The sequence below is a fragment of the Oryzias melastigma genome, linkage group LG10 (genome assembly GCF_002922805.2).
Source record: "Oryzias melastigma strain HK-1 linkage group LG10, ASM292280v2, whole genome shotgun sequence".
NCBI classification, from domain to species: domain Eukaryota; kingdom Metazoa; phylum Chordata; class Actinopteri; order Beloniformes; family Adrianichthyidae; genus Oryzias; species Oryzias melastigma.
Genome location: NC_050521.1, coordinates 21,608,055 through 21,633,814, shown reverse-complemented (window position 1 = coordinate 21,633,814; position 25,760 = coordinate 21,608,055). Strand labels below are relative to the sequence as shown.

At 38.5% G+C, this 25,760-nt stretch overlaps 2 protein-coding genes across 6 annotated transcripts in view; one reads left to right on the top strand and one right to left on the bottom strand.

Annotated features, from left to right (window-relative positions):
• Positions 1-4,750, bottom strand: part of hdx (highly divergent homeobox) — an 8,073-nt gene extending 3,323 nt beyond the window's left edge. Inside the window, exons 1-7 of one of the 2 annotated variants that reach the window (XM_024283955.2) lie at positions 4,567-4,750; positions 2,475-2,622; positions 2,235-2,381; positions 921-2,075; positions 790-846; positions 576-722; positions 255-296 (exon numbers count right to left, since the gene is read on the bottom strand). In XM_024283955.2, the coding sequence (XP_024139723.1) occupies positions 255-296; positions 576-722; positions 790-846; positions 921-2,075; positions 2,235-2,381; positions 2,475-2,537 (1,611 nt within the window). In that variant the 5' untranslated portion in view covers positions 2,538-2,622; positions 4,567-4,750. The remainder of the gene's footprint in view (positions 1-254; positions 297-575; positions 723-789; positions 847-920; positions 2,076-2,234; positions 2,382-2,474; positions 2,623-4,566) is intronic. The other variant, XM_024283956.2, reaches the window with a different exon arrangement.
• Positions 4,751-6,594: 1,844 nt separating this feature from the next.
• The window catches only part of si:ch211-26b3.4 (connector enhancer of kinase suppressor of ras 2), a 74,090-nt gene continuing 54,924 nt past the window's right edge, over positions 6,595-25,760 (top strand). For 3 of the 4 annotated variants that reach the window (XR_004948520.1, XM_024283393.2, XM_024283392.2), the window contains exons 1-2: positions 6,595-7,015; positions 25,325-25,488. Coding sequence is in view for 3 of the 4 variants with exons in the window: in XM_024283393.2 (XP_024139161.1) it covers positions 6,952-7,015; positions 25,325-25,488 (228 nt within the window). In the remaining variant the exon portion in view is untranslated. The remainder of the gene's footprint in view (positions 7,016-25,324; positions 25,489-25,760) is intronic. The other variant, XM_024283394.2, reaches the window with a different exon arrangement.

The window sequence follows — 25,760 nt, the reverse complement described above, 5'->3', positions numbered from 1 at the left end:
GTTTTCACATTGAGCTGCTGGTTCACACCAGACTTCCTTTTTACGAGTTTTCCTGCCTTCTTTTATGTTGGGTTACTCCAATTAAAGTGTGGATCTACCAAGCTTAAAAATAAAAATCCTGGTTTATTTTGTTAAAAACTTGCTTTGTATTAATCAAAATAGCAGAGGAATTGAGCACAAGTTGAAAAAATGTCTTTCAGTAAACGTGGTGTTTAACAATTTAGTTAATATAGAGGATTAATTGTTTAACGTACCTGTTTTAACTGTGCTTTCTTCAAAATGCATTTTTTGTCCTCCTATATTAGAATAAAAACAAATTAGGTGGATTGATAAAATTATTAGCTTTCTATAAAAGTAAAGCTGCACGGAATATAGAGACTTAAAGACTGGTTCCATTTTTTTTTATTATTATTCTGGAGACAATTTTAATAAACATAATTATTTGATCTAATATTTAAAATTGAATTTGTACTAATAAGAAGCCTGGTCTGCTTATTGAGTGGAGGTTAAATCTCCAGCTGTGGAAGGGTTTTGCCAAGTCGAGTCATGACCAGCTGAACCAGCGTGAACTTTACCTTGACTATTTCAGCGTCTATATTGAGCTGGTTGGCTGCAGCAGCGATCTTCTCCCTGCACATGGAGCCCAGGTTCGTCATGCCTCGGTCCCAGTAGCGCTTCAGCTGGACGAGATCTGCGTCGCTGAACTGAGTCCGATCCTGCAGCTGAAACACAAACCTGTGTGTGTGCGGGTGGCGGCATTTTCATTTTTTCTTTTGAAGCAGTACTTACTGTTCTCTTCCTGGAGTTACTGATAACCCAGGGGGCTGCAGACACATCTAGTGAAGGCTGCACAAACAGAGGAAGTGTGTTTTACTCCTGCAAGGACAATGAAATTGACACCAGAACCTCTCCTGTCCTACCTGTGAACTGGATTCTCCTGTAACTGAGGTCTGCACTGTAAAGGAGTAGCTGCCCTGAATTGTTGTGCTGCTCTCAACTGCAGCCAGTTTGGAGACGTCCGGAGGAGGCGTGCGGCCGCCCCTCACGACGGACCCTTCAGCCTTCGCCGGGCTGATCACGGCCCGCTCCCTGTGGATGTGGGATTGAGCGGCCATGTTTGCGAGCTCCTCTTCCCTTTGCCACTCATCCTCTTCATCTCCGGTTTCCATGGCAATGGAAAGGTTATGACTGGTATCTAGAGGTCGAACGGTTGGTCTGTGGGTCTCCTGGCTTTTACGAGCGGAGGTCTCTCCGTGTCTGAGGTGCTCCTCAACGCCTTTTTCTGACAAGGTGAAGACTTGCTGGATGCGGGGCGTCTGTTCGTTGAGGGGGCTGGGGTTCTGGTTGGGCGGGGAGACCCAGGGCTTCTGTGGGGCAGGCAGTTGGGGGTTCGAGTGGGGTCTGGGCAGGGCCTGAGTCTGGGCTTGTGAGGAGGCGGACCAGGGGCGCGTCTGCCCTGTTCCATACTGTCGAGTCCAGCTGTGAGGTACCACTCCTGCTCCTGCACTTATCACTCCTTCCGCAACGGATAAAGTGCCCTTCCTGACTGCAGTGTAGACTAACGGTCCTGAGGCAGATGTGAGAGACGGGAGAGTCTGAGCGAGGGAAACGAGCTTGGAATGGATGGACGAGGACGTGGAGGTGTTTCTGCTCTGCAGCACCTGGCTGATCAGAGGTGAAGACGCCGAAGGCTCCGAGGGCGCTGTGGATCGGGGTTGGGAGCGGGGAACTGAATTTAGGGAGTAAATGCCTGTCAGTATTACATCGTTATTACTAGTGTTATTGTTGCTTCCACTGCTGAGAGGGGAAGAGGATGACGGGGAGGACGAGGTTGAAGAGAGAGATGGGAAAGATGAGGATTGAGGGAGGAGGTGAACGCGGTTCTGGATGTTGCGCGCTGCAGTCATATCAGTGGAGAGCAGCACCCCTGCAGCCAGGCTGTGGTTGGAAAGTGTGGTTCCAGCTAAAGAGGGATGCAGCCCTCCAGATATTCCGTGACCCGGCAGGGAATGAGATATGCTTCCATTCTGGTCAATCTTGGAAGCAAGTTTCCGTCTTTTGTTGCCGACCCATGTCTGCAGAGGAGACGAAAATCAACAATGATGCTTAAAATTGAGTATTTCTTTATTCAAATCACACAAAAAGCCCTTTGAAAAAGCTCATAGCTTCAAAAATAGATCAAAAGAGGATCGGAGAGGGACTTTCAAAAGTGCAGGTACTAATCACAGACCTACCCGGACAACACTGAAGTCCAGTTTGGCCTCCTGAGCGCAGTGAAGTATGAGCTGGAAGCAAGCCTTGCTCTGATTGGTCATCCCGTTGTCGTAATAACGTTCCAGGATCCTTTGCTGCTCAGCCGTAAATACTGACCGCAGATTCATCTGAGACAGAATAGGGATTTATTTTATTATCTCAATGAACAAGCTCTAAATTAAAAGCTCTAATGAACATCCAGTGATCCTTCGTGTACTCACAGTCTGCTGGCCACGCCTTTGTGGCCACGCCTCCATTTTAGTAGAGGGGAACGGGGCGGCCATGCTGATCACAGAACCACCTCCATGTTTCTAGGAGAGACGGCGCTCATCCTGGTTGACGGCGGCAAGACACTGCCGGCTAACGTGGCTGAGAAAATGGGAAAGCAAGCATCGTTCAGATGTAAACAAAGAACGAGACACCAAACACACAAAAGACAAGAAGGTAACATCTTCATCCAACACGGTAAAGCATCTGGAAAAGCGACGGTAGGAGGAAAAAGTCCATATCAAACTATTAAAAGACGGTGATCTATTTTAAAAGCGTTCCCAGTGTTCTTTTAATATTTATGTCTTTTTTTATTAAAAAGCTGTGTTTTTTTCCAGGACATAGTTTCTGCAAAGTGGCAGGAGTTCATTAGAGATGTATTTTTTCAACTGCTACTGATTTACAACAAATTAAAAAAAAAAGAAATACTCAGAAATTTAATTTTGACCCTAATTTTCTTAATGTATCATGTCACAATAACATATTAAAAACACAAAAAATACTATTATTTTAAATGAGAGTGGGTTTTTAATACAAACATCTCAAAAATCCCACCTAATTATGATTTTATTGTAATATTATATGTCATTAATAAACACAATCTTCAAGTCATGATCCAAATTCACCAATTAAAAGACAGCAGGTCATCATAAAGTGAGAATAAAAGATTATTTTGCAGCAGAGAAGATACCTGCTCTCAAAGTGACTAAGACTTTGCCAAAAAGAGATGTGACGACATTTCTTCTTTTGTTTTATTTTGATTTCTGTAAATGAATATTGTTTTTTTTTACAGTAACCAGGTGACTGGATGATGACGTTTGATCATCATTTAAATTGAAAGTTAATCGATATCAAGCAATAATGGATCTGCTCCGTATACAAATAATAAAACTTTTTAAAGTTGCACTTGAAAAAGCTAAAATGTAATAAATAAATAAACATCATCCGATTGTTGATGTCCCATAGTACCTACTTTGTTTATTTTATCAACATTTCAAAAATTTCATTTTCTTTGATAAATTTTTTTTTTTTCAACTGTCGTTGTGATTTTAATAGGTTTTTGCGTTGTGTGATTTGTACTTCAGGGCCACCGTACTTCAATCGCGATGACATAAAAGCTGAATTTGTATTATTATTATTATTACAGAAAAACTGCTTTTAAACTCATTTCTTTTTATTTAAAAAAAATTCTTATATGTATTTATTTGCATGGAAATATCTATACAAATATAAAATTATAACATTTAATTGATTATTTTATTTTGAAATTCGCTTAAGCTTCATTATCATTTTTATTTTTTTGTATTTTCGGTGTCAATAATATACATTTAAACTCCTTATATTGATTACATTGTTATTAACATTTATAAGCGTTTAGCTTGTGGAACATGAAATGTAAACAACTTTCGCATGCAGCCTGTGTTATGCTAGCACATTAGAAGCGACTAGAAGAGTAAGTCTGTCGTTTTGAAGGGTAACTATGGTGAAAATATTAGTGATTTCGTTTCGGAAAAGTTATGCTTATGCTCAAAACAAAGTCTCATACGGGGATGTGGTACAACCAATAGGCAGGCAGCAGGTTTATTTAGATAGCCTGACTGCGCATGGCTATTGTCAATGTGAACACATTGCGGTTGCTTTTGGCAAACAATTTAGCGGGCAAGCCAGCAGTAGCGCCGCCAACGCACCACACGGCGGGATTAGAAACTTGATAACCGCGTAAGAAGCACGTGTTACTTTACGACTGTGGGGTTGAACCGAAGATAGAACAAAACAAACGGAATAGAGTGCCGCTGCACCAGCAGCTGCGCGGGGAGGCACCGTTAGCCTGCAGGCCCCAAACGGGCAAACCAGTCAAGCTAGCGTTAGCTAGCATTAGCATAGCTTTCTCAAATGGATAGCAGCGGCTAAAGTTTTCCCTTAAATGTGGGATATTTCGTCCCTGAACGCATCTTTCTCCTGTCGGGGTACAACGAGCGCGCAGCCGCTATCACTACCAGAAAAAAAAACGTTTAGCGGAAGAAGTCAACTTTAGTTCCTACGTACCATTTCTGATGTCAAAATCAGGCGAACATCATAAAATCAGCAGATTTCTTCACCAGTCCCATTTCCCAGACAATGAAATCAGAACGTCAGATCATCAATTCTAATCATGATTGTGACGTGTACGCAGACAACAGCCAATGGGAGCTCGACATCATGGCTGTCGCGTTCGGAAACAGCTGAAAACTGAGCCCGGTGGCCCCGCCCACCGTTGACTTTGTTCAGCGCGTCGCTGGAGAGGGAGGTCACAGAGGAGGAAGCAGGCCGTGAGGAATGGGCTTCCTCCTTCCTACGACCATCCTTTCTGGCTGATTTTACCCTCAATTTGTCGGGGAAGAGGTGCCTGCAGTCACAGGTGCAAAAATTACTTTAGATTTAATTTTTTAAGATTAAATTCCAAATATTGCAGAAATATTTGCAAGCTTTGTATACAATTTTGAATGTTTACCCTGCAGTGCATGGATATATAGATTTTGGCAGGCATTTTTTTTGAGTATAAAACCTGATTTTGCAATAATATGGAGGTCAAAAATGTTTTAATTAACAATAAATTAGTTTGTTTGATGCAAAAAAGGCCCAAAAAGGAAACTAACCTTAAAAGACTCACAGGAAGTCGAACATGACACATAACATATAGAATAAACAAAATAGGATTACAAAAAATACAAAGTAAAGTCATTAAAAGTTGTATTTAATGTTACTTATAATATTTAATGAAATCTTTTGCTTATACACATCAATGATTGGTTGTGTTTTTTATATTATTTCATATATATATATATATTGCAATCCAAATTAAAAACTCTCTGTTTATACTTGCCAACTTCATTGACCTATACCTTAGCTATAACTGCCTTACAAAGGGATAGGGTCTATCTGCAGGTGAAAAAATTTAAAAAAATATACCCCACTGTGAGCCTGTAAAGCGAAAATTATTTAAGATTTTTGTTTTCCTATGGTGTTTCAGGTGACAGGTGAGTCGCCAAACGACTATAGACGATTTCTTGTTCATTTTTGTATCACAAATAATTCTGTATTCGTATTCCTAAAATCTCTTCTAACTGAAATGTGGGTTCAAGCGCCAACTTCCAATACAAAAGTCTGAGTAAATGCAATAACCATGTTCAAAGCTCTCAAATTCAGGCGTCAAGTATTTAAATCCGTTTTTAAGGCTCTATGTTAAAAGTGAAACCACTTACTCGGCTTGTTAGTGACCAATGGGAAGCCTCCTTTTCAGAAAACAGAAGAGCAACTGTTTGAAGTGATCACAAAGGCGAAAGTAACAATTGCAGTTTGTACCTGCTGGAATCACGAGTCTGTCATATATCGGAATAGAGCTGTTTATTTGTTACTCTTTGACTTTTCATATTAAACATCTACCAACTGCTAGTATCAGTTAGCATGTTCTTGAACGCACATCACATGCCTGTTGTGTACTATCATACAAGTGCATGTGACTATATGCTTTCATGTTCATTTTCTTTGTGGTTTGTCCCGTTCCCATTGTTGTCTTCTATTTCAAATTGTTTTTTTTTTTCACTATTTTGGAAGACAACAGTCAAAACGTATATATTTTTAGCTATAATAACTTGGCTTTTTGTTGTTTTTTTCTTCTGAACTGATGTGTGTGTCATCCTATCCTGCTTTGCATGCATGTCCGCTTTCATCCATTACGTCACTTTTGCAGCATGTGGGCGAAGGGGGGCGCTGTTTCACTCGGTTTGGACCCGTCAAAAAGCAGCAGCGCTCATGCAAGCAAAGTGAACTTCCACAGATGGTGACAGTTTGCGCGCAACACTAAACTACTGCAAACATCCACATTGGAATCTGTTTTTAGATAGAAAAAATGATTGTTTTTTAAATGCAGGAGTATTTTATGCACAGTTTTTGGTTGCATCCGGGCTCATGTTAAGGGGTTTGCGTGGATTAAAGTGAGGAGGGCTGAGCGGAGACCGAGAGGTCCTCTCTGTATGCTGTGCGCTGCACCATTCTCTGGTCTGTTTTATGAGTGGTGGCCCTGGTGATGCTGCAGCGAGGCGGGCGGGAGGAACATCAGTGAGGGGAGGGCTCGCTCCATCTCCTCGCGCCCACCGAATCCACTTCTCACAGAGCGCGGGCTCCTGGCGGGAAGGCACAAGAGAGCAGAGAGAGAGAGAGAGAGAGAGAGAGAGAGAGGGGGAGGGAGGGAGGGAGTGTGTGTGCGCGTCTGAGTGCGTGCGTGGATTGCACCACCGCATCCCCGTTTTCACCGTTTCTGCAGGCGTCCATGCTCCGGTGGAGAGGATGAGCGCGGAGAGCTTCTCCTTCCGCCCCGGTGTCTGCAGCGCCCCGTCAGTCCAGATGTGACCGTTTTTGTGACGCCGTTCCCCTCGGAGACACCGTGACACCATGGCTTTGGTTATGGAACCTATAAGTAAATGGACACCGAAGCAGGTGCTGGACTGGATGAAAGGTAAAGTCAAAGCTGCTTCTTTGGTATTCAGATGATGGAGAGCGCTGCGCTAAACGCGCACGTGACGCGTGGATTTTCGGCCGATTAAAGTCACGAAAGTGGAGTAAGCGCGCGCGAGGCCAGTGCAGTGAAATGGACGTGCACGTGACGCACGGTCCCGGGGTTCTGCCGCCGCCGCCGCCGCGCTCATCAGTGACTGAAGGAGACGTGTCATCCCCACTCATGGCACATGCCCTCCAGCGCACACCGTCACGCGCAGGGAAAGGCGCGCGAGTGTCGCCGCGCGCGTGCAGACATGATTAATGTAGTTCGCTGCATGCACCCCCACCCCCCTTCCCATCTCCCGCCACACAGCCCGTTTCAGCACCGTGGACAGCGCAATGCTGCCCGCCATATAAGGCAAACGCGGCGATCACCCCCTCCTTCTGGCGCGGATCCTCTCCTACAGACAGTATGAATGAGTAATCACTAATGTGCATGTATGTGTGCGCGTGCACGGGCTGTTCACGCTCTCCCTGGTCATCCTCGGAGCTGTGAGGGAAACTGTGGCCCTTTGACAGAGAGGAGAGCAGAGGCTGTCTGCCCCCCCTGACCCGGGACTTTGACTACATTTCAACTCGTCTGATGACTCAGGCTGTGCACGTTTCGGTCATTTAATCCTCACCTGTTCCTGTACTTCCTGATCATTGTCTCATGGTTGAGTATCGGCATCAATGCTTCAGTTTTCATGATACCTCTCCTCAAAAACACTCATAAACCATGAAGACTTTTGTCTGGGCAATTCCACTTCTACTATAAAAGAGGAGAAAAATAGGAAAAATATTTGTATAAGCTTGTGTAACAGTTTAGAGACTTTTAATTATTATGATTAAATTATCTTTGGTTTAAGTCAAATCAGTCAATGGTCAAATTTGCATGTCATCCAACAAAATTGAGTGGAAAAAAGTCAATTTTCATATTTACTGTTTTCTGTCCTAAACTCTTATACTCTTAAAATGTTAGATTAGACGACAAACATACAAAAGGTTCAAAACAAGCAGCAAAAAAAGAAAAATCTCCTGATTTTTTTTTGGGAACCAAAGTTAAAAGAAACACCATGATGGAAAATTGTGTTTTGGTGTTTTAAATCAAATCGAATCAAATTTGTATAGTTCTTTCCCAACTCTTGTTACTCAAAATCCTTGACGTAAAAACTGAATCGAATTCTAAAAAACAAAAAGCAAGACACTGTACAAAAAAATCTTTACAATGTCCCCCTCACACAAACACACACACACGCACACCATGATAAAGTATAAAATTATTCACTAAAATGGTGCAAAATAGACTTCTGGCTTTGTACCAAGCATGTTCTTGTGTCATTTTTCTAGATGGAAGATAAATAAAACTAATCTTAACATTGAATTTCTGAGGACTAATTATCTAAATCATTGTGAATTAAGAACAAACAAAATAATGTTGTTAGAAAAAAAAACTATCTGGCTCTAAGCTGTACAGCTGGATATCTCCAACACTGCTCACCATTTTTGTTTCACCTATAATGTTGTGGGTGTGAGGAGGTGTAAGCTAGCGGGACACATACGGATGATGGAAAGGGGGGGCGGAGTTGCTCCATGCAAACAACTCAGGTAAATTCCTAATGAACTACTGCCGCTCTGCAGAAACTATGTCCTAGAAACAAGAAAAGATGCTTGAGTTTGGCTAAAAATGTCATAAAGAATTATTTAAATAACAATTGGGAATGCTTTGAAACTAGAAAGATGACTGGAGTGGGACTTAAACAAAAACTAAACCTCATATATTAAACATGTTGTTACTTCTTAATTATGCATAATTATGCTTATTACTAGTGTAATTTTATCAAGACTAGCTATTGAGGACTATTTAGTTTTTTTATTGAGTTTATTTAAAGCAACGTATTAACAAATTGAAGATTATTGTTAAAAGAAACCTAAGCCACAAAACACAAAAAATAGTTGAAAATACTAAAATGGTGTTTTATCTTTTTCTTTTGTTTCAATCGTCCACCACAAAAATGCCGAGTGGGGAAATCTAATACTCTGCTGTCCCATCAAGAAAACCTGCTACTGCTGGCATCCATGCATGTGAAGCAGACTATGATGTATATCCAGAGTTCCTGCTGAAAAAAAAAAAAAAAAATGGTGAGGCTCACAGAAAGATGACTCATCAGCATTTGTTTGGCTTCAAACACCCACACCAGAGGAGTTTCCTGTTTGAGGGTGGAAGGGTATATCTCTTGTAAGGCGTGTGCATTTGATGACGCAGTTGGTGTGTTTAAGCGCGTACTGATCTGTGCCTGAGCGTGCCAAGCATGCGAGAAAAATGGACCTCTCCTCCTCTCGCTGTGGTACCTCATAAGATTTCCCTGTGCTCTCAGGCGCACAGTATCGGCAGCCCGCTGATGCATACGCACTGACAGGAAAATGAATAAGGCCCTTCATTTTTCCTGCAGTAATCTCTTCTCTCTCTCTCTGCTCGCTAATGTAGTGGAAGAATCTAAAAATAATGGTGAGATGACACCTATTTCATTCATTTGAGGAGCTGTAAATGACAGAGAAACTCATTTTATCTGAGAATGTGGCGTTTTTATTTTATCTTATTTTATTTTCTTATGTGCAAGACTTGATGGATTCCTCCGTAGAGCTTGGGGTCATTTTTCTGCATGGGCTTTCCCATTTCTGAGTTGCAGTTACTCATTTATTTATATGTAATTAACGAGGGCTGCAAGTTGCTGCAGCTTTCCATGCTTAGCATGATGTTTGGCATCATATGTAAAAAAAAAGAAACTTAAATTAAAAAGGCAAAGCAAGAAATGAGTCAATAATTAAAGTCTTTTTTTGGTGAAAAGCGTGTTTTTTTGCATGTTTTTGTGGCATTTTTCTCATGATGGAGGACAATTGAGTGGCAAAATGCATTTAAAGTAATTAAAATAGCAAAAAAAAAGGTTTTTGAAAAGCGAATAGTTGTAATGTAGGACCTACAGCGGCCTCCGTTTCATTCTGCAGACAAATAGATCCACGTACGTCTTTGTTTTCCTCGTTCAAGCTAGTTATCTAGCTCAGAACTGTATGTCTGGATAGCTCCAACATCGCTTGACATTTTTGTTGCACCGGTAATGTTAGCTTGGTGGTGTAAGAGGCTGTAAGCTAGTGGGAAAGAGTGTAAATAATGGAATGATGGGAAATAGGGGCAGGGTGAGACTACAGTCATGTATCCCAAAATGCTACAGTGCGGTGAACTAAATGCAAGGATTTCGAGAGAGACCTGGTTGCAGACAAGAGGGCGCCCAAACACAACATTAAATTCATTATTAGCAGGAAGCGGAAATGTCAAAACTGTAGCCCAAAGCTGAATTTGCGTATCGATATTAGAAGATTCCTTACTCTAATCCTAAGTAACCCAAACGTGGTTCCAGTGTTTATACCTCTTTACATTTTCGATCGAGGTTATCCGGCTAATGTTGCTCTGGCGCCATCTTGGAGCCATGTTGTTGTCTGCTGCTAGGTCCTTTTTGAGATTTTCAGCAGATGAACCAAAATTTGTAATCAGGAGATAATTAGAATGGAATGACAATTATTTAAAGTTTATCAAAAAATTGACAGAAATATTTTTTTACATTTAAATTTAGATGTTTGAAATAAAAATAAGATATAGATAATATCAATTATGATATATTAAGTGATTTACTAATTTGTGTTCAAAACAATGTTAGTTTAGAATACAAAACTATATACTTTCAGGGAAAAAGACCTCTATTTACCCACTGTCTCAAACTTGATACTCAGATTTTTAACATGCTGTAACTATATTAAAAAGAATGAATTATGTAGATATTTTGCATTATTTTAATCCAGCAAGTAGTTGTTTTAAAAAAACGAATAACTACAGATTAGTTATTCCCACCATAAAGTTTTTAAAATGACCAAAACTCGAGGTTTTTTTAGATTTCACGGAAGCGGCCATTTTGAAATGAGCAGAAAAAGCCTTTCTAATGCCCCTAGTGGAAGGTTGATGAACTACAAAGAAGAAAACATGAACAAAGTTCTATACTATGGGATTTTAAAGAAAGTTTGGGTCATGCTAGTGAGATAGTGGCCTCAGAATTTGATTACACGAACGGGTATATAGGGTTAAAGGAAAGCAAAAGGGGGTTGAGGAGAGAATGTACTGTGCAGTTCCATACGGAGTCCCCTGATTTAGTCTCCCACTGACATGCTAGGGAAGTCTGTGTTAAAGTATACTCCCCTCTGTTTCTGACTGCTGTAGTTTCAGCTTTATTAAAGATTTAAGAGTCTTCCTTATTATGGGCAAACACACACACAGTCCTACGCACTCAGGAAACTCCCCCACTCCTTTTTTTTTACCCGCATGCACCAAACATATCCATAAATGCAGGTACTGCATAAAACAGAAGCCCACTCGCCGTACTGTACATGTTTACTCAGATGAACGTATGCACATTGGCACATGCATGCTCACAAACGCAAGAGCAGCTGCTTTAAGTGGGGCATTGGTCGTCATGGAAACTCGATCTCATCGTGTTTGATTCACCGCACATGTATAAGACAGGGAAGGCAGCACATGGATGCTCAAATTCACGGAATTGGAGATAGAGAGGCACGCGGAGGGGAAGTCACACAGAAACACACCAGGTTTCCTGCTTCATGGTCCGTAAACGCAGACGAAAAGAAAGAGAGCCGCTCAGAAAAGGAGGTGCAAAGCAACAATCAAAGGAAAGCCAAGGAGAGCAGAGGAAATGATGATAGAGAAAGAGGAAAAGGCGACTGCAGAGTGGTCTGTGGAACGGGGGAGATGCGGCGGGCACCATATCAAAGCGCCCGCTCCATCCGGCTGCTCGGACAGAGGGGCCTGTGTGAGTGTTCACAGTCACTTCACTGGGCTGCTTTTGCACCTGTTGTTCTGCAGCAGAATTACCAACAAAGTTCCTCAGGAGTCCATCTAATACTGGACGACAGCATGAGAGCATGGTGACGGATCTCCTCTGCCAAATCACTTTCAAAAGAACTCTAATATTTGGCAATAATTGGTGTTTTTTTCAATCAGGACTCAGTCATACACAAGAACATTTTCTCATCAGGTTGTGGGTGTCAGGTGAGAGTGTCCAGTCTAGAGTGAATCCCTGAGTCTGTAGAAGTAATGTAAAGGATGTCATACAGTAGTCTCTCATAAAAAAGATTACACGTGTTAGTCAGTTAAAAGACACACTTCTAAACAGCTTTATATGTAGAACAAGATGTGAGATATTTGTATTTTAGCTAGAACAGGAGTGTCAAACTCAATCTCACCATGGCCAAAAGCAGAAACACACCTTAGGTCGCGGGCCGAACAGAATAAACATTTATTGAACACTCTGAAACTACATTTTTTAACTTTAAAACTGTTACTTTTTAACATAATTATGAACTAGATATATAGAATTACCTGCGATAATGCTGGCGTGAATGCTGTAAGCTGAAATTGCCTGCTAAAGATGCTAGTGCTGATAGCTGAAGATGCTGAAATTGATAGCTAAAAAAGCTGAAGCTGATAGCCAGCTAAAATATTATCTAATTGTTAAATTAGCCTAAAAGCTGAAAAAAATCAGGTTAGCCAAAACAGCTAGCATGTAACTAAAATATTAGCTAAACTTCAAAACAGCTTAAAAAAGCCTAAATTAGCTAAACCAGCTAGCATGTAGCTGAAATATTAGCTGAACTCCAAAGAAGCCTAAAAAAACTGAAAAAAGCTAAATTAGCCAAAAGAGCTAGCATGTTGTTAAAATATTAGCTAAACTCCAAAACAGCTTAAAAAAGTTTAAATTATCCAAAACAGTTAGCATGTAGCTGAAATATTAGCTGAACTCCAAAATAGCCTCAAAAACCTAAATAAATGCCAAAATAGTTCAAAGGGCTAGCAGAAAACCCATTTTTAAAACTTTAAAACCATAACTTTTCAACAAAATCATGAATAATAAAAATGTAAGATTATTATTCCAGAATAAATCAATTTAAGCCTTAAATAACTTTCAATATTTTACTCTCCATAAAAATATATTTTGTCAAAATTGTACAATAAAATAAAATGATCTGGAGGGCCAGATATAATTACCCGGAGGGCTGGATCCGGCCCTCGGGCCTTGACTTTGACACTTGAGCTGGAAGATTTAAGCAATGAAAATTTTTGTTTGGGTAAATTCTGTAAAAAATGACAGAGTAAGGGAATCATCACTGCATTTTGTGATGGTTTTGGGATACTCTCCATCAGTTGATAGTTTAATAAATTAAGTTTAAGCAGAAATGTTACTTTTTTATTGGGAAATTTGAAAACTTTACATCCAAATACTCTAAGTCAGTCTTGATGTGAACTGCAAACGTACGAGTATTTGGTCTTCTAGGCTTGTTAAAATGAATACCTCAGGAAATAGACTAAATTCCTGACCTCACGGCGAGAAGTCCAACTTTTTAGTCATTTGTGTGTGGAGTTTGTTCTTCATATGTCAATTGGTTTCTCTAAATTTTCCCTTTATTGTGAAAGGGGACGTGTTTTGTTTTGCTCTATGACATACTGACAAACTATCCGAGTCACAGTTGTTTGATTTCATGCTAATTTTTACCATTCATTTTATCATTTACACATCGTCCAATCAGAGCTGCTGCCGGCTGGCGATCGTGCTGCTACCGCCATGCTGTCACTCAATTTGTAATAGTGTCAACGCTGACGCCTGCCGTCTACATTCACGATTTAAAACAAATATAAACCATGAAATCTTGAAGATTCTGCCTATGCCTCCCCTTCCTAACCTTCCTTTCTGATGTACTCATTCCTTTGTCATTTCATATTGAAAATTAATTTACCAAATTAAAAAAGTTGCAAATACACATCATGTAACAAGATCTTAGAAAGTAAAACAATACACATTTTTAAGCAATTAGCAGAGACACAACAACATATTGTAGCGATGTCTCACCTCTTACTGAAATACTTTTAGGATTTATATTTTTTTGTTTGTTTTAATTGCAGTAAGGAACGAGTGGGTGAGCCATAAGGATAAAAATCAAATTAAACACTTTATTTATAATAATGAAGTCTTTAGTTGAATTCATTTTACTAAAATTTGGTAATTTAGAAAAAAAACCACTTTAAACCACGAATAACTGTTAGAAGGTTATTTTGCAGTATTAATAAAACCAGTTTGCTTGATTTGATCTACTAACAATTTCACCAACTATTATCGGGTCGAATGATCAGATTTTTTTTATTTTATTTTGAAAGAAACAAGGCTGAAATCGGACTTTACGGTTGATTTCAGCTGGAAGAGTCGATCAGTTTTAGGTAGAAGATTTTTTATTTGTCATATGCTTTTAAAATACATTTCATTACAACCTGAACGAGATCAGACAGAATTACACACATACAGTTCAAGGTTGACTGCAGAGGAGCCGTAAAAGGTGCTCCTCCACAAATGTGGTGTAAAGATGGATGACATAATGGTTTCTCAGCTGATTCCCTCAATGCAAATTCTGGATTTTATGCTTTAGGTAAGGCTGAGAAAGACAATTTAATGAGGACATTTAATGTGTATTATGAGAAATACTTAAAAGCATCATTAGAAAGTTTTTTCCTGCAGATGTAAATAGCGCATTTTCATGAGCTCTTATAGCATTTTATTGGAGAATCTTTCATGTGCGCATAAATCAAACACACGTTCATGACACAGATATGATGCTCTGAGGACATCTTTGTCTTTTGTCCCCTATAAATGAACTGATTTAATTCAAACGGTTAAATTATAGTTGATCATCTTTTTGTGGCTGCAGATTGAATCTTTCGCTCATACTCGAGAAGGCTGAGCCGCGCTCTGAATTTCACATTCAGGGGAATTAAAACTCCACGGCCTTAAGAATGTTCCGTCAAGATCTGATGAATATTTCACAGTAGTAATATTTTTAGAGAGAGTTGTGTCTCTTCTTCACACTAGCCGAAGCCCCTGAAGCCAGTTCTCTCACAAAAGGGTTCGTGTTACTCACGGCTTCCCAACAGGACAAGCATCATGTGTGCTCTCCGTGAGACTCAAAGTTCACAACAATCACTTTTATCGTGGTGTTTCCGAGTGTGTGTGATGAAGGTGCATGCAGCCTTCCTATAGAGGGCTTGTGTGATCCTTGGCCCAGCATCAGTGCAGGATCCTGAGAGGCAGCAATTGCTGATCCTCCCTTCTACTCGAAGGCCTTTCTCACTCTGGTTGCCTGGCAACGCTCCTGTTTCTGAGGGGTTTATTTTGCCTAGGAAAGAGGAAAAAAAAATGGAGGGAGTTGCATAAAATGTGGATGAAGCTGTCAACAAAAGATTCTCGCTCAAGGCTGTGCACACTGGGATTCAGCAGCGTCAGGATGAAGGGGGAGAGAGTTTTTCAACTATTCCAAATACATTTGCTTCACGGTTGGAAAAAGAAAAACAAAAAAGAATTCCGTGGGATTAAAGGTTTTTAATCCATAAAAAAACACAATGTTAAAAAAACAACTTGAATTTTGCTAAATAAATCCTACTGCTTTAGCATCTTTTACCAGATTTTATTTTTACAACTCAGAAATTTAATTAAGCAATTTTATGTATTTTGCTCCATTTGCATTTTTTAAAAGTTTTATAGATGAGTTATTTACGATTGTTTAGAACAATAAAAGCAAGATATCAATTTAAAAATGTAAAAAACTACAACTTTGTTTTTTTTTAACACAAACGTAGTTTATTAAATGTTTCTCTTACAAATATGCTACTAATTTCAGTTATTTTTTTTATTATTTTGGAGGGGAAACTGACAAACTAAATCATTAGAACCCGCTAATTCTTGTAGCAGGAAAAGTCTTTTCAGATCAACAATTAATTTTTAGAATTACTTATATTTAATAATAATTTAAACAATCTGATAATTATGTTAAACACTTGGGCAAACAAAAGAAAAAGAGAATCTGTCTCAGAAACCCCAAAAAACATCTCAGGTTACTCTTGCAGCTGTTGCTGTCAAAGTGAATTTGTCCACATGGTGAAAGAGATCGCCCTGCTTGACCTGTATTAGAGCCATGCCATGAAAAAAAAAGCATTTGCTGTCCAAAGAGAGCATTAGACAACAGCTGGGCTCAGACGGGCCCTTTTTCGTCTTCCAACTCCAGCAATGCTTTAACAATGCTCTACTTTAAATTCAAGAGTTATTAAAGTTCCGTCTAAAGGCTGAAGCTGAAACATTTGTAGTTTTTTTTCAGGGTGACACTGAAGAGTGAATTTCTGGTTAGATTAAAAAAAAAGTCTATTGTAAAAGCTTTCCCATTGATCTTTTAATTCTGATTATTCAATTTTAGCTATTTTTTTTAATAAGTTTAAATTTGTATGACATGTTTTCTGAAGAGCAGAAAAAGCTCATAAAAAATTAGCCTCCTCTGATTTCCCATCAGCCCTTTGTTTACCCTTTCTCCTGCTAGCTTATAGCACCTCACAAGCCCAAGCTAATGTTACAGTAACAAAAAAACATGTTGATATGGATCTATTAGATAAATCAGAATTGGAAATCATTTTTTTAAACTGTGGGTTTTCATCATCTCCTCATCTAATATGATTTAAAAAAGAAATACTCAGTACTGCAGTTTTATTCTAAAATTATTTTATATATTTCCTTTTAAATACTACGAGTACATGTTAAAAACATTATTTACTTGTCATAGTCTATAAATCACAATCACATTTATTTCAGCCATTTTTTTATTTATTTAACCTGCTTTAGCCCTTTCTGGGTTATAAGGCTGCTGGAGCCTATCCTAGCTGTTGTTGGGTGAAGGTGGGGTACACCCTGGACTGGTTGCTTGTGTATCGCAGGGCCACACATCTACACACACTCACATTCACACCTAAGAGATAATAGAGTAAGAACTCAGGAAGAGCGTCTAACCTGAGGGTTGAACCACCACTTGGTTCCCGAGCGTGGCTTTGGATAACTAACTGGACCTTTAACTTTAATGATTTTGGACTGTGGGAGGAGGACAAAGAGAACATGCAAACTCCACAAAGGGTCTCAGCTGGGATTTGAACCAGGGCCCTCTTGGTGCTACACCACCATGCAGCCCAGATTTGATTATTTTTGCCTAAATTTGAGATACCTGCCTGGCCTTTTTGTCCATTTTTTGATATTGAAATGATTTTTTTTTTAGTTTTCAAATGATCCCAGTAAGACATAGAGGTTCAACAATGACAGTGAAAACGCAAACAGACAAGTATGTCAAGTAAAATAAAAAAATTGGCAGTAACTTGCATAGAGATTGTGTTTTACTTTAAATGTACAATAAAATAAATTTGTCAAAACTGTCAGGAATGATTTAATCCATATAGGATTCTAGACCAAATATTTATCCAACAGCAAAGCAGAGGAAGATAAAAGCACCGAAAAGACTCTCTTTGCTCGTGGCACGTCATTTGAAGTCATGCAGGCTGTGGTCTTGATTTTAAAAATGCATCCAAATAGCATATATATGCTCTTACATGGTGAGTATGAAGGAATGTGAGCTCAGACTCCCATTCACACTTGACTTATTCATGTTAGAGGATGTGACGAGATGTGAAGACACAGCAGTGCGGTTCAAAAATAAGTCAAAAGAAAAGCAAACTCCACAGGAAATGCACTGGAGAGGGCTCTCGACACACGAGCAGAATCTCATTAAAATCTTCTTTAAAGACCCACTCTGATCAAAATCATTTAGATAAAGGACATATATGATGAAAATTTAGCTTAAAATTGTATTTCTGAGGATTAATTTCATTGTGAATGAGTAAATAAAAGCTTGTATGGGTGACACACACTATTTTTTACATCCAGATGTACTATTTTGTTCAGAGAACATCCCAGAGTAATATTTGCAGCTTAACCCGATCAGCTGTTTGTCCTCGTGGGAGAACTTAATGACACATCTGATCGGCTCTCAGCTGTGTTGGGAGGGGAGCAGGGGAATTGTGTGAACTGCTAACATGCACATATTCACTAAAACCCAAATGCAAAAACAGCCTTGGCATATGTCTCACACACAAATGCCTTCATTAGCGGAGAAACGTGCTGCAGTGAGCTTCAAACCTTCTTGCATGCGTGCCGCTGCAGCAGGATGCAGTTCTGAGGCATCAGGGGACGTTTTCACATCTTTTATCCTCATTTCTTTATATAATTTACAGTACGGCGTGGAGCTCGTGTGCTTTTAAAAATAATGTAGACAATTTTCATTATCAATTTACATCGCACAAAGGTATTAAAGCCACATACGCTCTCTGAGGTTGTCTTTCAGGAGAGCAGCATGGCAGGAAGGCTCCTCCAGGCATCTGCTCCTCTGTGGCTTAATGCTATCTCAGCTGCTTCCGTCTGAAACCTAATCCCACAATGTCTACACGGTTTTCAGATCAAGATTCTCCAAGGACCACTGCAGTTGTTCATCTTAGATATTTCATTCAGCATTTGGTTGGTATATATGGTAAAATACTCGATTCTGATTGGCTGAAAAAAAAGTTCCAATCAAATAGCGTAAATGTTCTTTATTAAACTACTTGAGGATGGTAGGAAGTGAGCTTCCCTTCTGAAATGATGCTTTGAATCTCTTAATTTTAGCATATATACCACTCTCATGGACCAGCTGCAGGTTGCCATGACAACGCATCATACCTCATATTATAGTCTGTTTCTTTTGGATGAACAGTTTAATCGTTTAAAATGGAAAGATTAAAGTACAAGGTGTCCATTATTAGAAATTAATAGACTTCGCAGGAGCAATCAATGGTTTTTAGACATTATCCCTTTCATACAGTCAAATGTCATCACTACACATTCAGCTTAGTGTAAATACCACATAGCTAAATGTTGGGAGGAATGTGTTTTATAAGAAGATACCATCAAATCTTTGTCTTGATTAAACCAGTATTTGACAGTGGGGAGAAATGACCGCTTTCAAGCAAAATGATACTAAGAGCAAAAGTGGATCATCCGATTGGAGTATAAAAAGACTAGAAAGTGATAAATGAAGTCAGAGCACCCCTAAAGTAAAGAATAAAAATGAAAACCACACAATATATGATTACACTGTTGGTAAGAAAAAAACACATAAGATTTATTTCCCAAGTGCACATTGAAGAAGAAAAAAACATATTGACTAACTTAAGTTGACTTTCAGGGATAGCAGAGTGTCATCTGCATAGTACTTTTGTCATGTATTATCCATAAAGCACATAACTTTTTCACATGTGTTAGTGACTCAAGCACACAAATTAGTGAGTTGAAATCTTTTTGAATTGCTAAGATGTTGCAAGATTGAGTACACTTCATAGAAGGCAATGGGTTTCCTCTGCACTTCCTCCGGAATACACAGAAAACATATACTAGAGAAAACTTTGGTAAAAACTTTAATCTTTCCTGATTGGCGAGTTTATTTTATGACTTTAACGTACATTGTATCCTATACTGGATAACAATGGTTAGTAGCTATTCAGAGGGGAGTGGCTAAAACATAGAGATTTGTGTTTCTTCATATACTTTTTCTACTGGATCATTAACCAATCGTGTTTTGTGTTTCGTGTAACAGCTGTAGTAAGCAGAACAAAGGATGATGGCTCACCAAAGTAAACCTAAAGTATAACAAGAGAAAATGTTATTTTTGTCTTTTTTGTACATCTACTTCACGTGAATGTTCCTGTTTGGGACAGGAAGACTTTTATTTTGAAAGAAAGTTATATGGGCTTCTGTTAAAAGGAAAAACTACTTTACACTATGAGAATATTCAAGTTTTGCTTAATATTTATGTATTTATTTGTGCTTATAAATAAATAAATTTCATATTTATTATAAAAAATGACAATGCAATGATGCAAAATAGTCAAAAAAATTCTAAAAGGGTAAAAAAGAGTTTTGATCAGTATCAAACATGCTCAAATGGCTCTTTTAGTGGGAAAGGTTACAGATCCCTGCTTTAGACAAATCCTGTGTATCGTAATCAGCTCAGAGAGGAAAAAACAATCAAACTTAAAGACCCACTCGAATGAAAATCAGCTTTTTGGTGTTTTTAACATGTTCTTGTGGCTTTTTTCTCATATCGGAGGGCATACATTAAGCAAATTATCTTCTCATTATCTTTAATAATGTTAAAATTGCATTTTTTAGTATATTTTTAATTCAAATAGTTTATTAAAATGCAGTTGGGATGACAAGCCACAATCTCCCTGCTCTGCTCTATTCCAATGCATCCAGTTTTAGAAAATAGATTCTGCAGAAACTATGTCCTAGAAAATGACCATTTAAAAAAAAACATTGGCTCAAAGTGACATAATCATAATTAAAAGACTCCTTTCACAATCATTCAAAGATGATCTGAGTGAGTCTTTAAACCTACAGCGCTGCAGTTGTTTTTAAAGCTGGGCAACTCAATAACACGTCAATAACAGCCACTGAAAGGATGTCATCAGTCTTCCCTGACGGAAAGAATCCTATTATTTTAGTATCTCACAAAGCACCGAGAGGTAAATGAATCCATGCCTCAGTAGAGCTATAAAAGGTGTTGAGAGGAAAAGAGTGTCAGTTAAAAGGAAATGGAGGAGCTGGTTTGGGGAAAAAAAAGAGCCCACCTGCATTCAGTACAGGATAGACATGAACCCATCTATCTGAGAAATAACCAACAGCTGACACCTCATCCTCTTTCTCTTCTGTGTCGCTCATATTGACAGTCCTGACGCGCTCTTTCAGACATGCTTGTTGTTGCTGCAGGGCATCCTCTCTGATCCGTCTGCTTGTTTTCTACAGCTAATATATATGGTACCTTTTGGCCACTTAAGGATCCACTCCAATGAAAATCATCTATTTTTTGGTTTTTAACATTTTCTTTTTTTCTCATTGTAGAAGACCTATATAAAAAAAATAACAACTAAAACTGCCTTTTTGAGTATTTATTAATTCAAATCATGTTGTATCAGAAAACTGGATGCTTGAAAATGCTCAGACCAATGACGCAGCTGTGGAAATGGCCTGGCCAGGTGTGCGAAATTTGATGAGCGTTCAACACTTAAAATTGCATAACTGGATTGATCCAAATTTAGCTCGTTGTTATTTTTGAGCAGCTAACGTTAGCTTGAGGCCATGTTAGCACACAAACACAGCTTCAAGGAGAGAGAATGGGGGTTACTTCCTCTATGTCAACAGTCCCGCCCACAACCCAGAATTGTGTTACTAATGAGCTTTTGCCGCTAAAGTATGTCTTTAAAAAACAACAGATTTTTTATATTAACTTAAAACATCATAATTTTAATTTAAAGAAAGAAAAAATATGGTTAGAGTGGGACATTAAAGAAAGATATGCAGATCTTTGCCAGGATGGGAGATGATTTATTAGAGCAGAATGCTGCTCTTTGTAAATTAACAAGAATGCCATTACAAAAAGCAAAGAAACAAAAAAGAGTACAAAAGTTGCCTACTTAGTTTAAAATCCTGAATTTAATTAGTGGTTTGTTGAAAAAAAAATAATACAAAAACACAGATACAAAACCATTGTTTAAGGAAAATGAATAAGCTGTGGACATTCAGGGTTTTGCATTGGAGTTTAAAGAACAAAATAATGAGCCGCAAAGATAAGCGTGGTGTTAATTTACAGTAAATATATATAAAAATCTTCTTTTTAATAATAGTTTATATTGTGAAATAAAACAATATTAATAACTTATGAGTTTGGTGAAGTAATTGGTAATGATTTATAACATTTACTCAATGTGGAATGAGTTTTAGAACAAATGGTCAAACTTTTTAACAATTGTATGAAATATTTTTTATGACTGAAAAAGTACCTAAATTAAGTTAACATTTTAGCTTTTTTCAAAGTCAATTAAATTGATTGAAAATGTACTTTTAATCAACTGGTGCTCAAAGTGCTTAATAATGATTCTTATCTACTTTATAGTTCACACATACAATTATACGCTAATCTGAAGACTATGTATCTTGATTAAACCCATTAAAGGCAGCTGGACTTTCATTTAATCAAGTGTCTAGAGGAGCTGGGAATTTAACCAGCAACCTTACCACTGAAAGACACCTGTTGTACCTCCTGAAGCCTCAGCTGTAACTATTTTTTAGTGTTTTTTAGAGTGTTTTTCTATTTTTATTCAAAGGGATTTGAACCTCTTTTAGGCAAGAGTGCAAACCACTACACCACAGTGCAACCCCCTTTTCAGTGGAATTTCAGCCCAGAATAATAAAGGACACTAAAGAACCAGAGAAACTGCTGATGGAGAACAATGTTGGTGCTTTGGGGCGTCCCAGCTAGAGTCCAGAGCTCAATCCCATCCATCTGTGGAGGGTATTAAAGACCAGAATGATGACAAGGAAGAATTCCAGCTTCAAAGACCAGCAGATCTTCACAGAAGCCAACAAGCCAAATTACTTTTCAGCTATCCAAAGAGTCAAGCAATTACTGGGATGGAAAACTTCAGAAATCCTCCGCACTACACTAGCATTGTATGTCAGCTCAATAATTGCCCTTTATTCAAACGAGCTCACTACTATTAATGTGTCTGTGGCATAAAATAAGGAACTACTCTTGTTGTAATCTGCTTTCCTTTTAGCACATGCTTACAAACTTGTGTTTTTCCAGCGGGAACACGTTTCTTTAAATTAATTTCACTTGTGTTGCGTGGCTCAGAGGTTTTCACAGATGTGATAGATTTTAAAATTGTTCTGTTGTTCTGTTTGCAACAAGGCTGCGTCTGCATGTCGCTCAGAGCAGCAGAAGGCTTATAGTTTCTGCTTTTTTTATGTCCCATGACAAAACGTTGTTTGTACCAAGTGTGCATGCGTTGAGAATGTGTTGAGGTGCGAGCACACTGTCTGCTCTCTGTCAGCGTCGCTTCTCTTGGGCATCAGTGTTTTCCTCACAGCTCCACTTGACTTTAACAGCACGCCTCTACGGCGGCTTTGAGTAACAACAAAAGTAGTAATTGCTTTGATGCCTTTCGTGGAGGGACAGAGCGTGCCGCTTGGTGCAACCACATGCCGTTGCATCCTCCTGGGCAGCTCAACCAAGGGTTTGCTCATTTTTTTAAGGAGCCCTGTTCTTTAGGTCTGTGGGGAGATGAGCTTTCTGCTGACTGTGTCGGGTTCAGAGCCAGAAGCTGCTGCTGATCAATAGTACACTGGAGCCACAACACTAATGCGCAGCTGATTGGCTGTCTGCATATACCGCACCCGCAGGATAAGTGGAGAACCACACACGAGTATGCGCTTTGTTCACATCTCTTTAGGCCAACTTTGGGAACAACATTAATCACAGAAAACATTCCTAAAATGTTTTGTTTTCACACATTAATGCAGAACAAACTTCCACTGATCTCAGTGTCATGAGCAGATATAGTTTAAAGTTTATTTAGTGACAGTTAATGACTCGTCAGTAAAGCAATGAGAATCTGATTCTATGCTGCTGTTCCTGTTAGCTGAAAATATAGCAGAATTGGATCATCACTGGACTGTTTTTTTTTTTAAATTATTCTTTCTTACTGCGCTTTTGAGTAAAAACTTTGACTCTGGAGCTCACCAGATAGTAACTGGTGCACACCAGTTACTACGTGGTGTGAGATGCCAGAAAATATATTTTTTCACTTCAATTTTTAGAAAATAACAATATTTTCAGTTTCTATCGGGTGTCAGTACATAGAAAAATATATTTTTTGGCTTCTATTTAAAAAAAATACAAATATTTTCAGTTACTATCTTGTGTGAGTTGCCAGAAAATATTTTTTTATCTCGAATTTTTAGAAAAAATATTTTTTCACTTCAGTTTTTAGAAAACAAATATATTTTCAGTTACTATCTGGTGTGCCAGAAATATTTTTTTTACTTTAATTTTGAGGATTTTTTTTAATTCAGTTTTCAGAAAATACCAATATTTTCAGGTACTATCTTGTGTGAGTTGCCAGAAAATATTTTTTTTATCTCCAATTTTTAGAAAAAAAAAAAATTTACTTCAGTTTTCAGAAAATAAAAATATTTTCAGTTTCTATCTGGTGTGCCAGAAATATTTTTTAACGTCAATTTTTAGAAAGAAATATTTTTTCACTTTAATTTTTGGAAAATACAAATATTTTCAGTTACTGTCTGGTGTGAGTAGCCAGAAAATTCTCTTTTTGACTTTAATTTTTAGAAAATAAAAATATTTTAAGTTACTATCTGGTGCACACCAGAAAAAACATGTTTTTTACTTCAGTTTATAGCAAAAACATTTTTTTATTTCAATTTTTTTCACCTGAACGTCCTTTTAGGGGCTCTGTATATAATAGCAGGAAAAATCATAAAAAAATGGATTATACTCTCTTGCAATGCCAAAAAATATTGTTCTTAATCCATAAGCAAAGCCAGAACACAGATTTCTGGGATATTCAAAGAAAAATGTGAAATAATTATAGCATCACCACATGACCTACGGCTTGGCGGCCATTTTGTGGCTAAGTATAAAAGTTGGCAATTTTTACATTTTCCCACAATATGAGAGAAGTAAATGTTTGCTCGAGCAATCTTCACTAAACTTCACACACAGACCGCCAGCTTATGTCTACAAGCACAGCCAAACTTTTGTTGACCTTTGACCTCGGGAAAAGGCATCCATCTTGAACCCTCCCCCCCAAAAAAAAATCACTTTAACTATATTTTACAAATTTAAACTCCTCCTAAGGATTTAAAACTCATAAATCCACGAGCACTATTAGGAACCTACTGGGGAAAGATTTTCTTAAAAATTTTTTGAATAGCGTTATCATAGCAAGCTAGTAAAAGCAGCGCTCCTCTTTTAGCACATTTTTTTACTGATGTATTACATGAATCTCTGCCTCAAGCCTGAACAAAATGCTATACAAATTGACCATATTAGGAATGTGGGCGTGGTCAGCGAAAAACCTCTGTTGCCAATGAAATCAAAAAAATTACTTATGATGATCCTACTAAAAAATACATTGACCCGTTGGTCATCCCGAGGCGAGCAAAAATGAATATGGTTGCTATGGAGATAAAACTAACAGAACAGGAGCTATTGTGAGAAAAGAGTTTGGGGTACCAGGGGCAGAGGGGGAGGGGCATGTAGCTGTCACTCAGCCACTGAGGGCGTGTCAGAACATACAACGCTGGTGGCGTTAATTAATGTTTTTTCTCTCTGGGATGTCAGCTGTAACTCATCAGGCTGATTCACACATTTTGTCATTTGCAGCACATCTGCACCTTCTCATCTCGGTCTGTCCTCTCCTCAGGTCTGGACGACTGTCTCCAGCAGTACATCAAGAGTTTTGAGCGGGAGCAAATGGGAGGAGAGCAGCTGCTACACATCACCCATCAGGAGCTGGAGGAGCTCGGTGTCACCAGAATAGGGCATCAGGAGCTCATCCTGGAAGCTGTCGATCTTCTGTGTGCCCTGGTCAGTCCTTCTTAGGGATTCTTAACCTTTCTCTGTAAATAGAGAGTAATGGTAGAATCTCAGTTGACTGAAGCATTGTGTAACTGAAAGCATTTTTTTAAAAAGAAAGGTATATTTTTTATTTATTTTTTTGCTTAAAATTAGACCAAAATGGTCTTACGCTGGAGATAAACCGTAATTAGAATTTACAATCTAAATGTCTTGTTATTTTTTGTCCTTTTGGTTAAACTTTTTTACGCACAAGTTGCCAATTTGCACAGTTTTTCCCATTT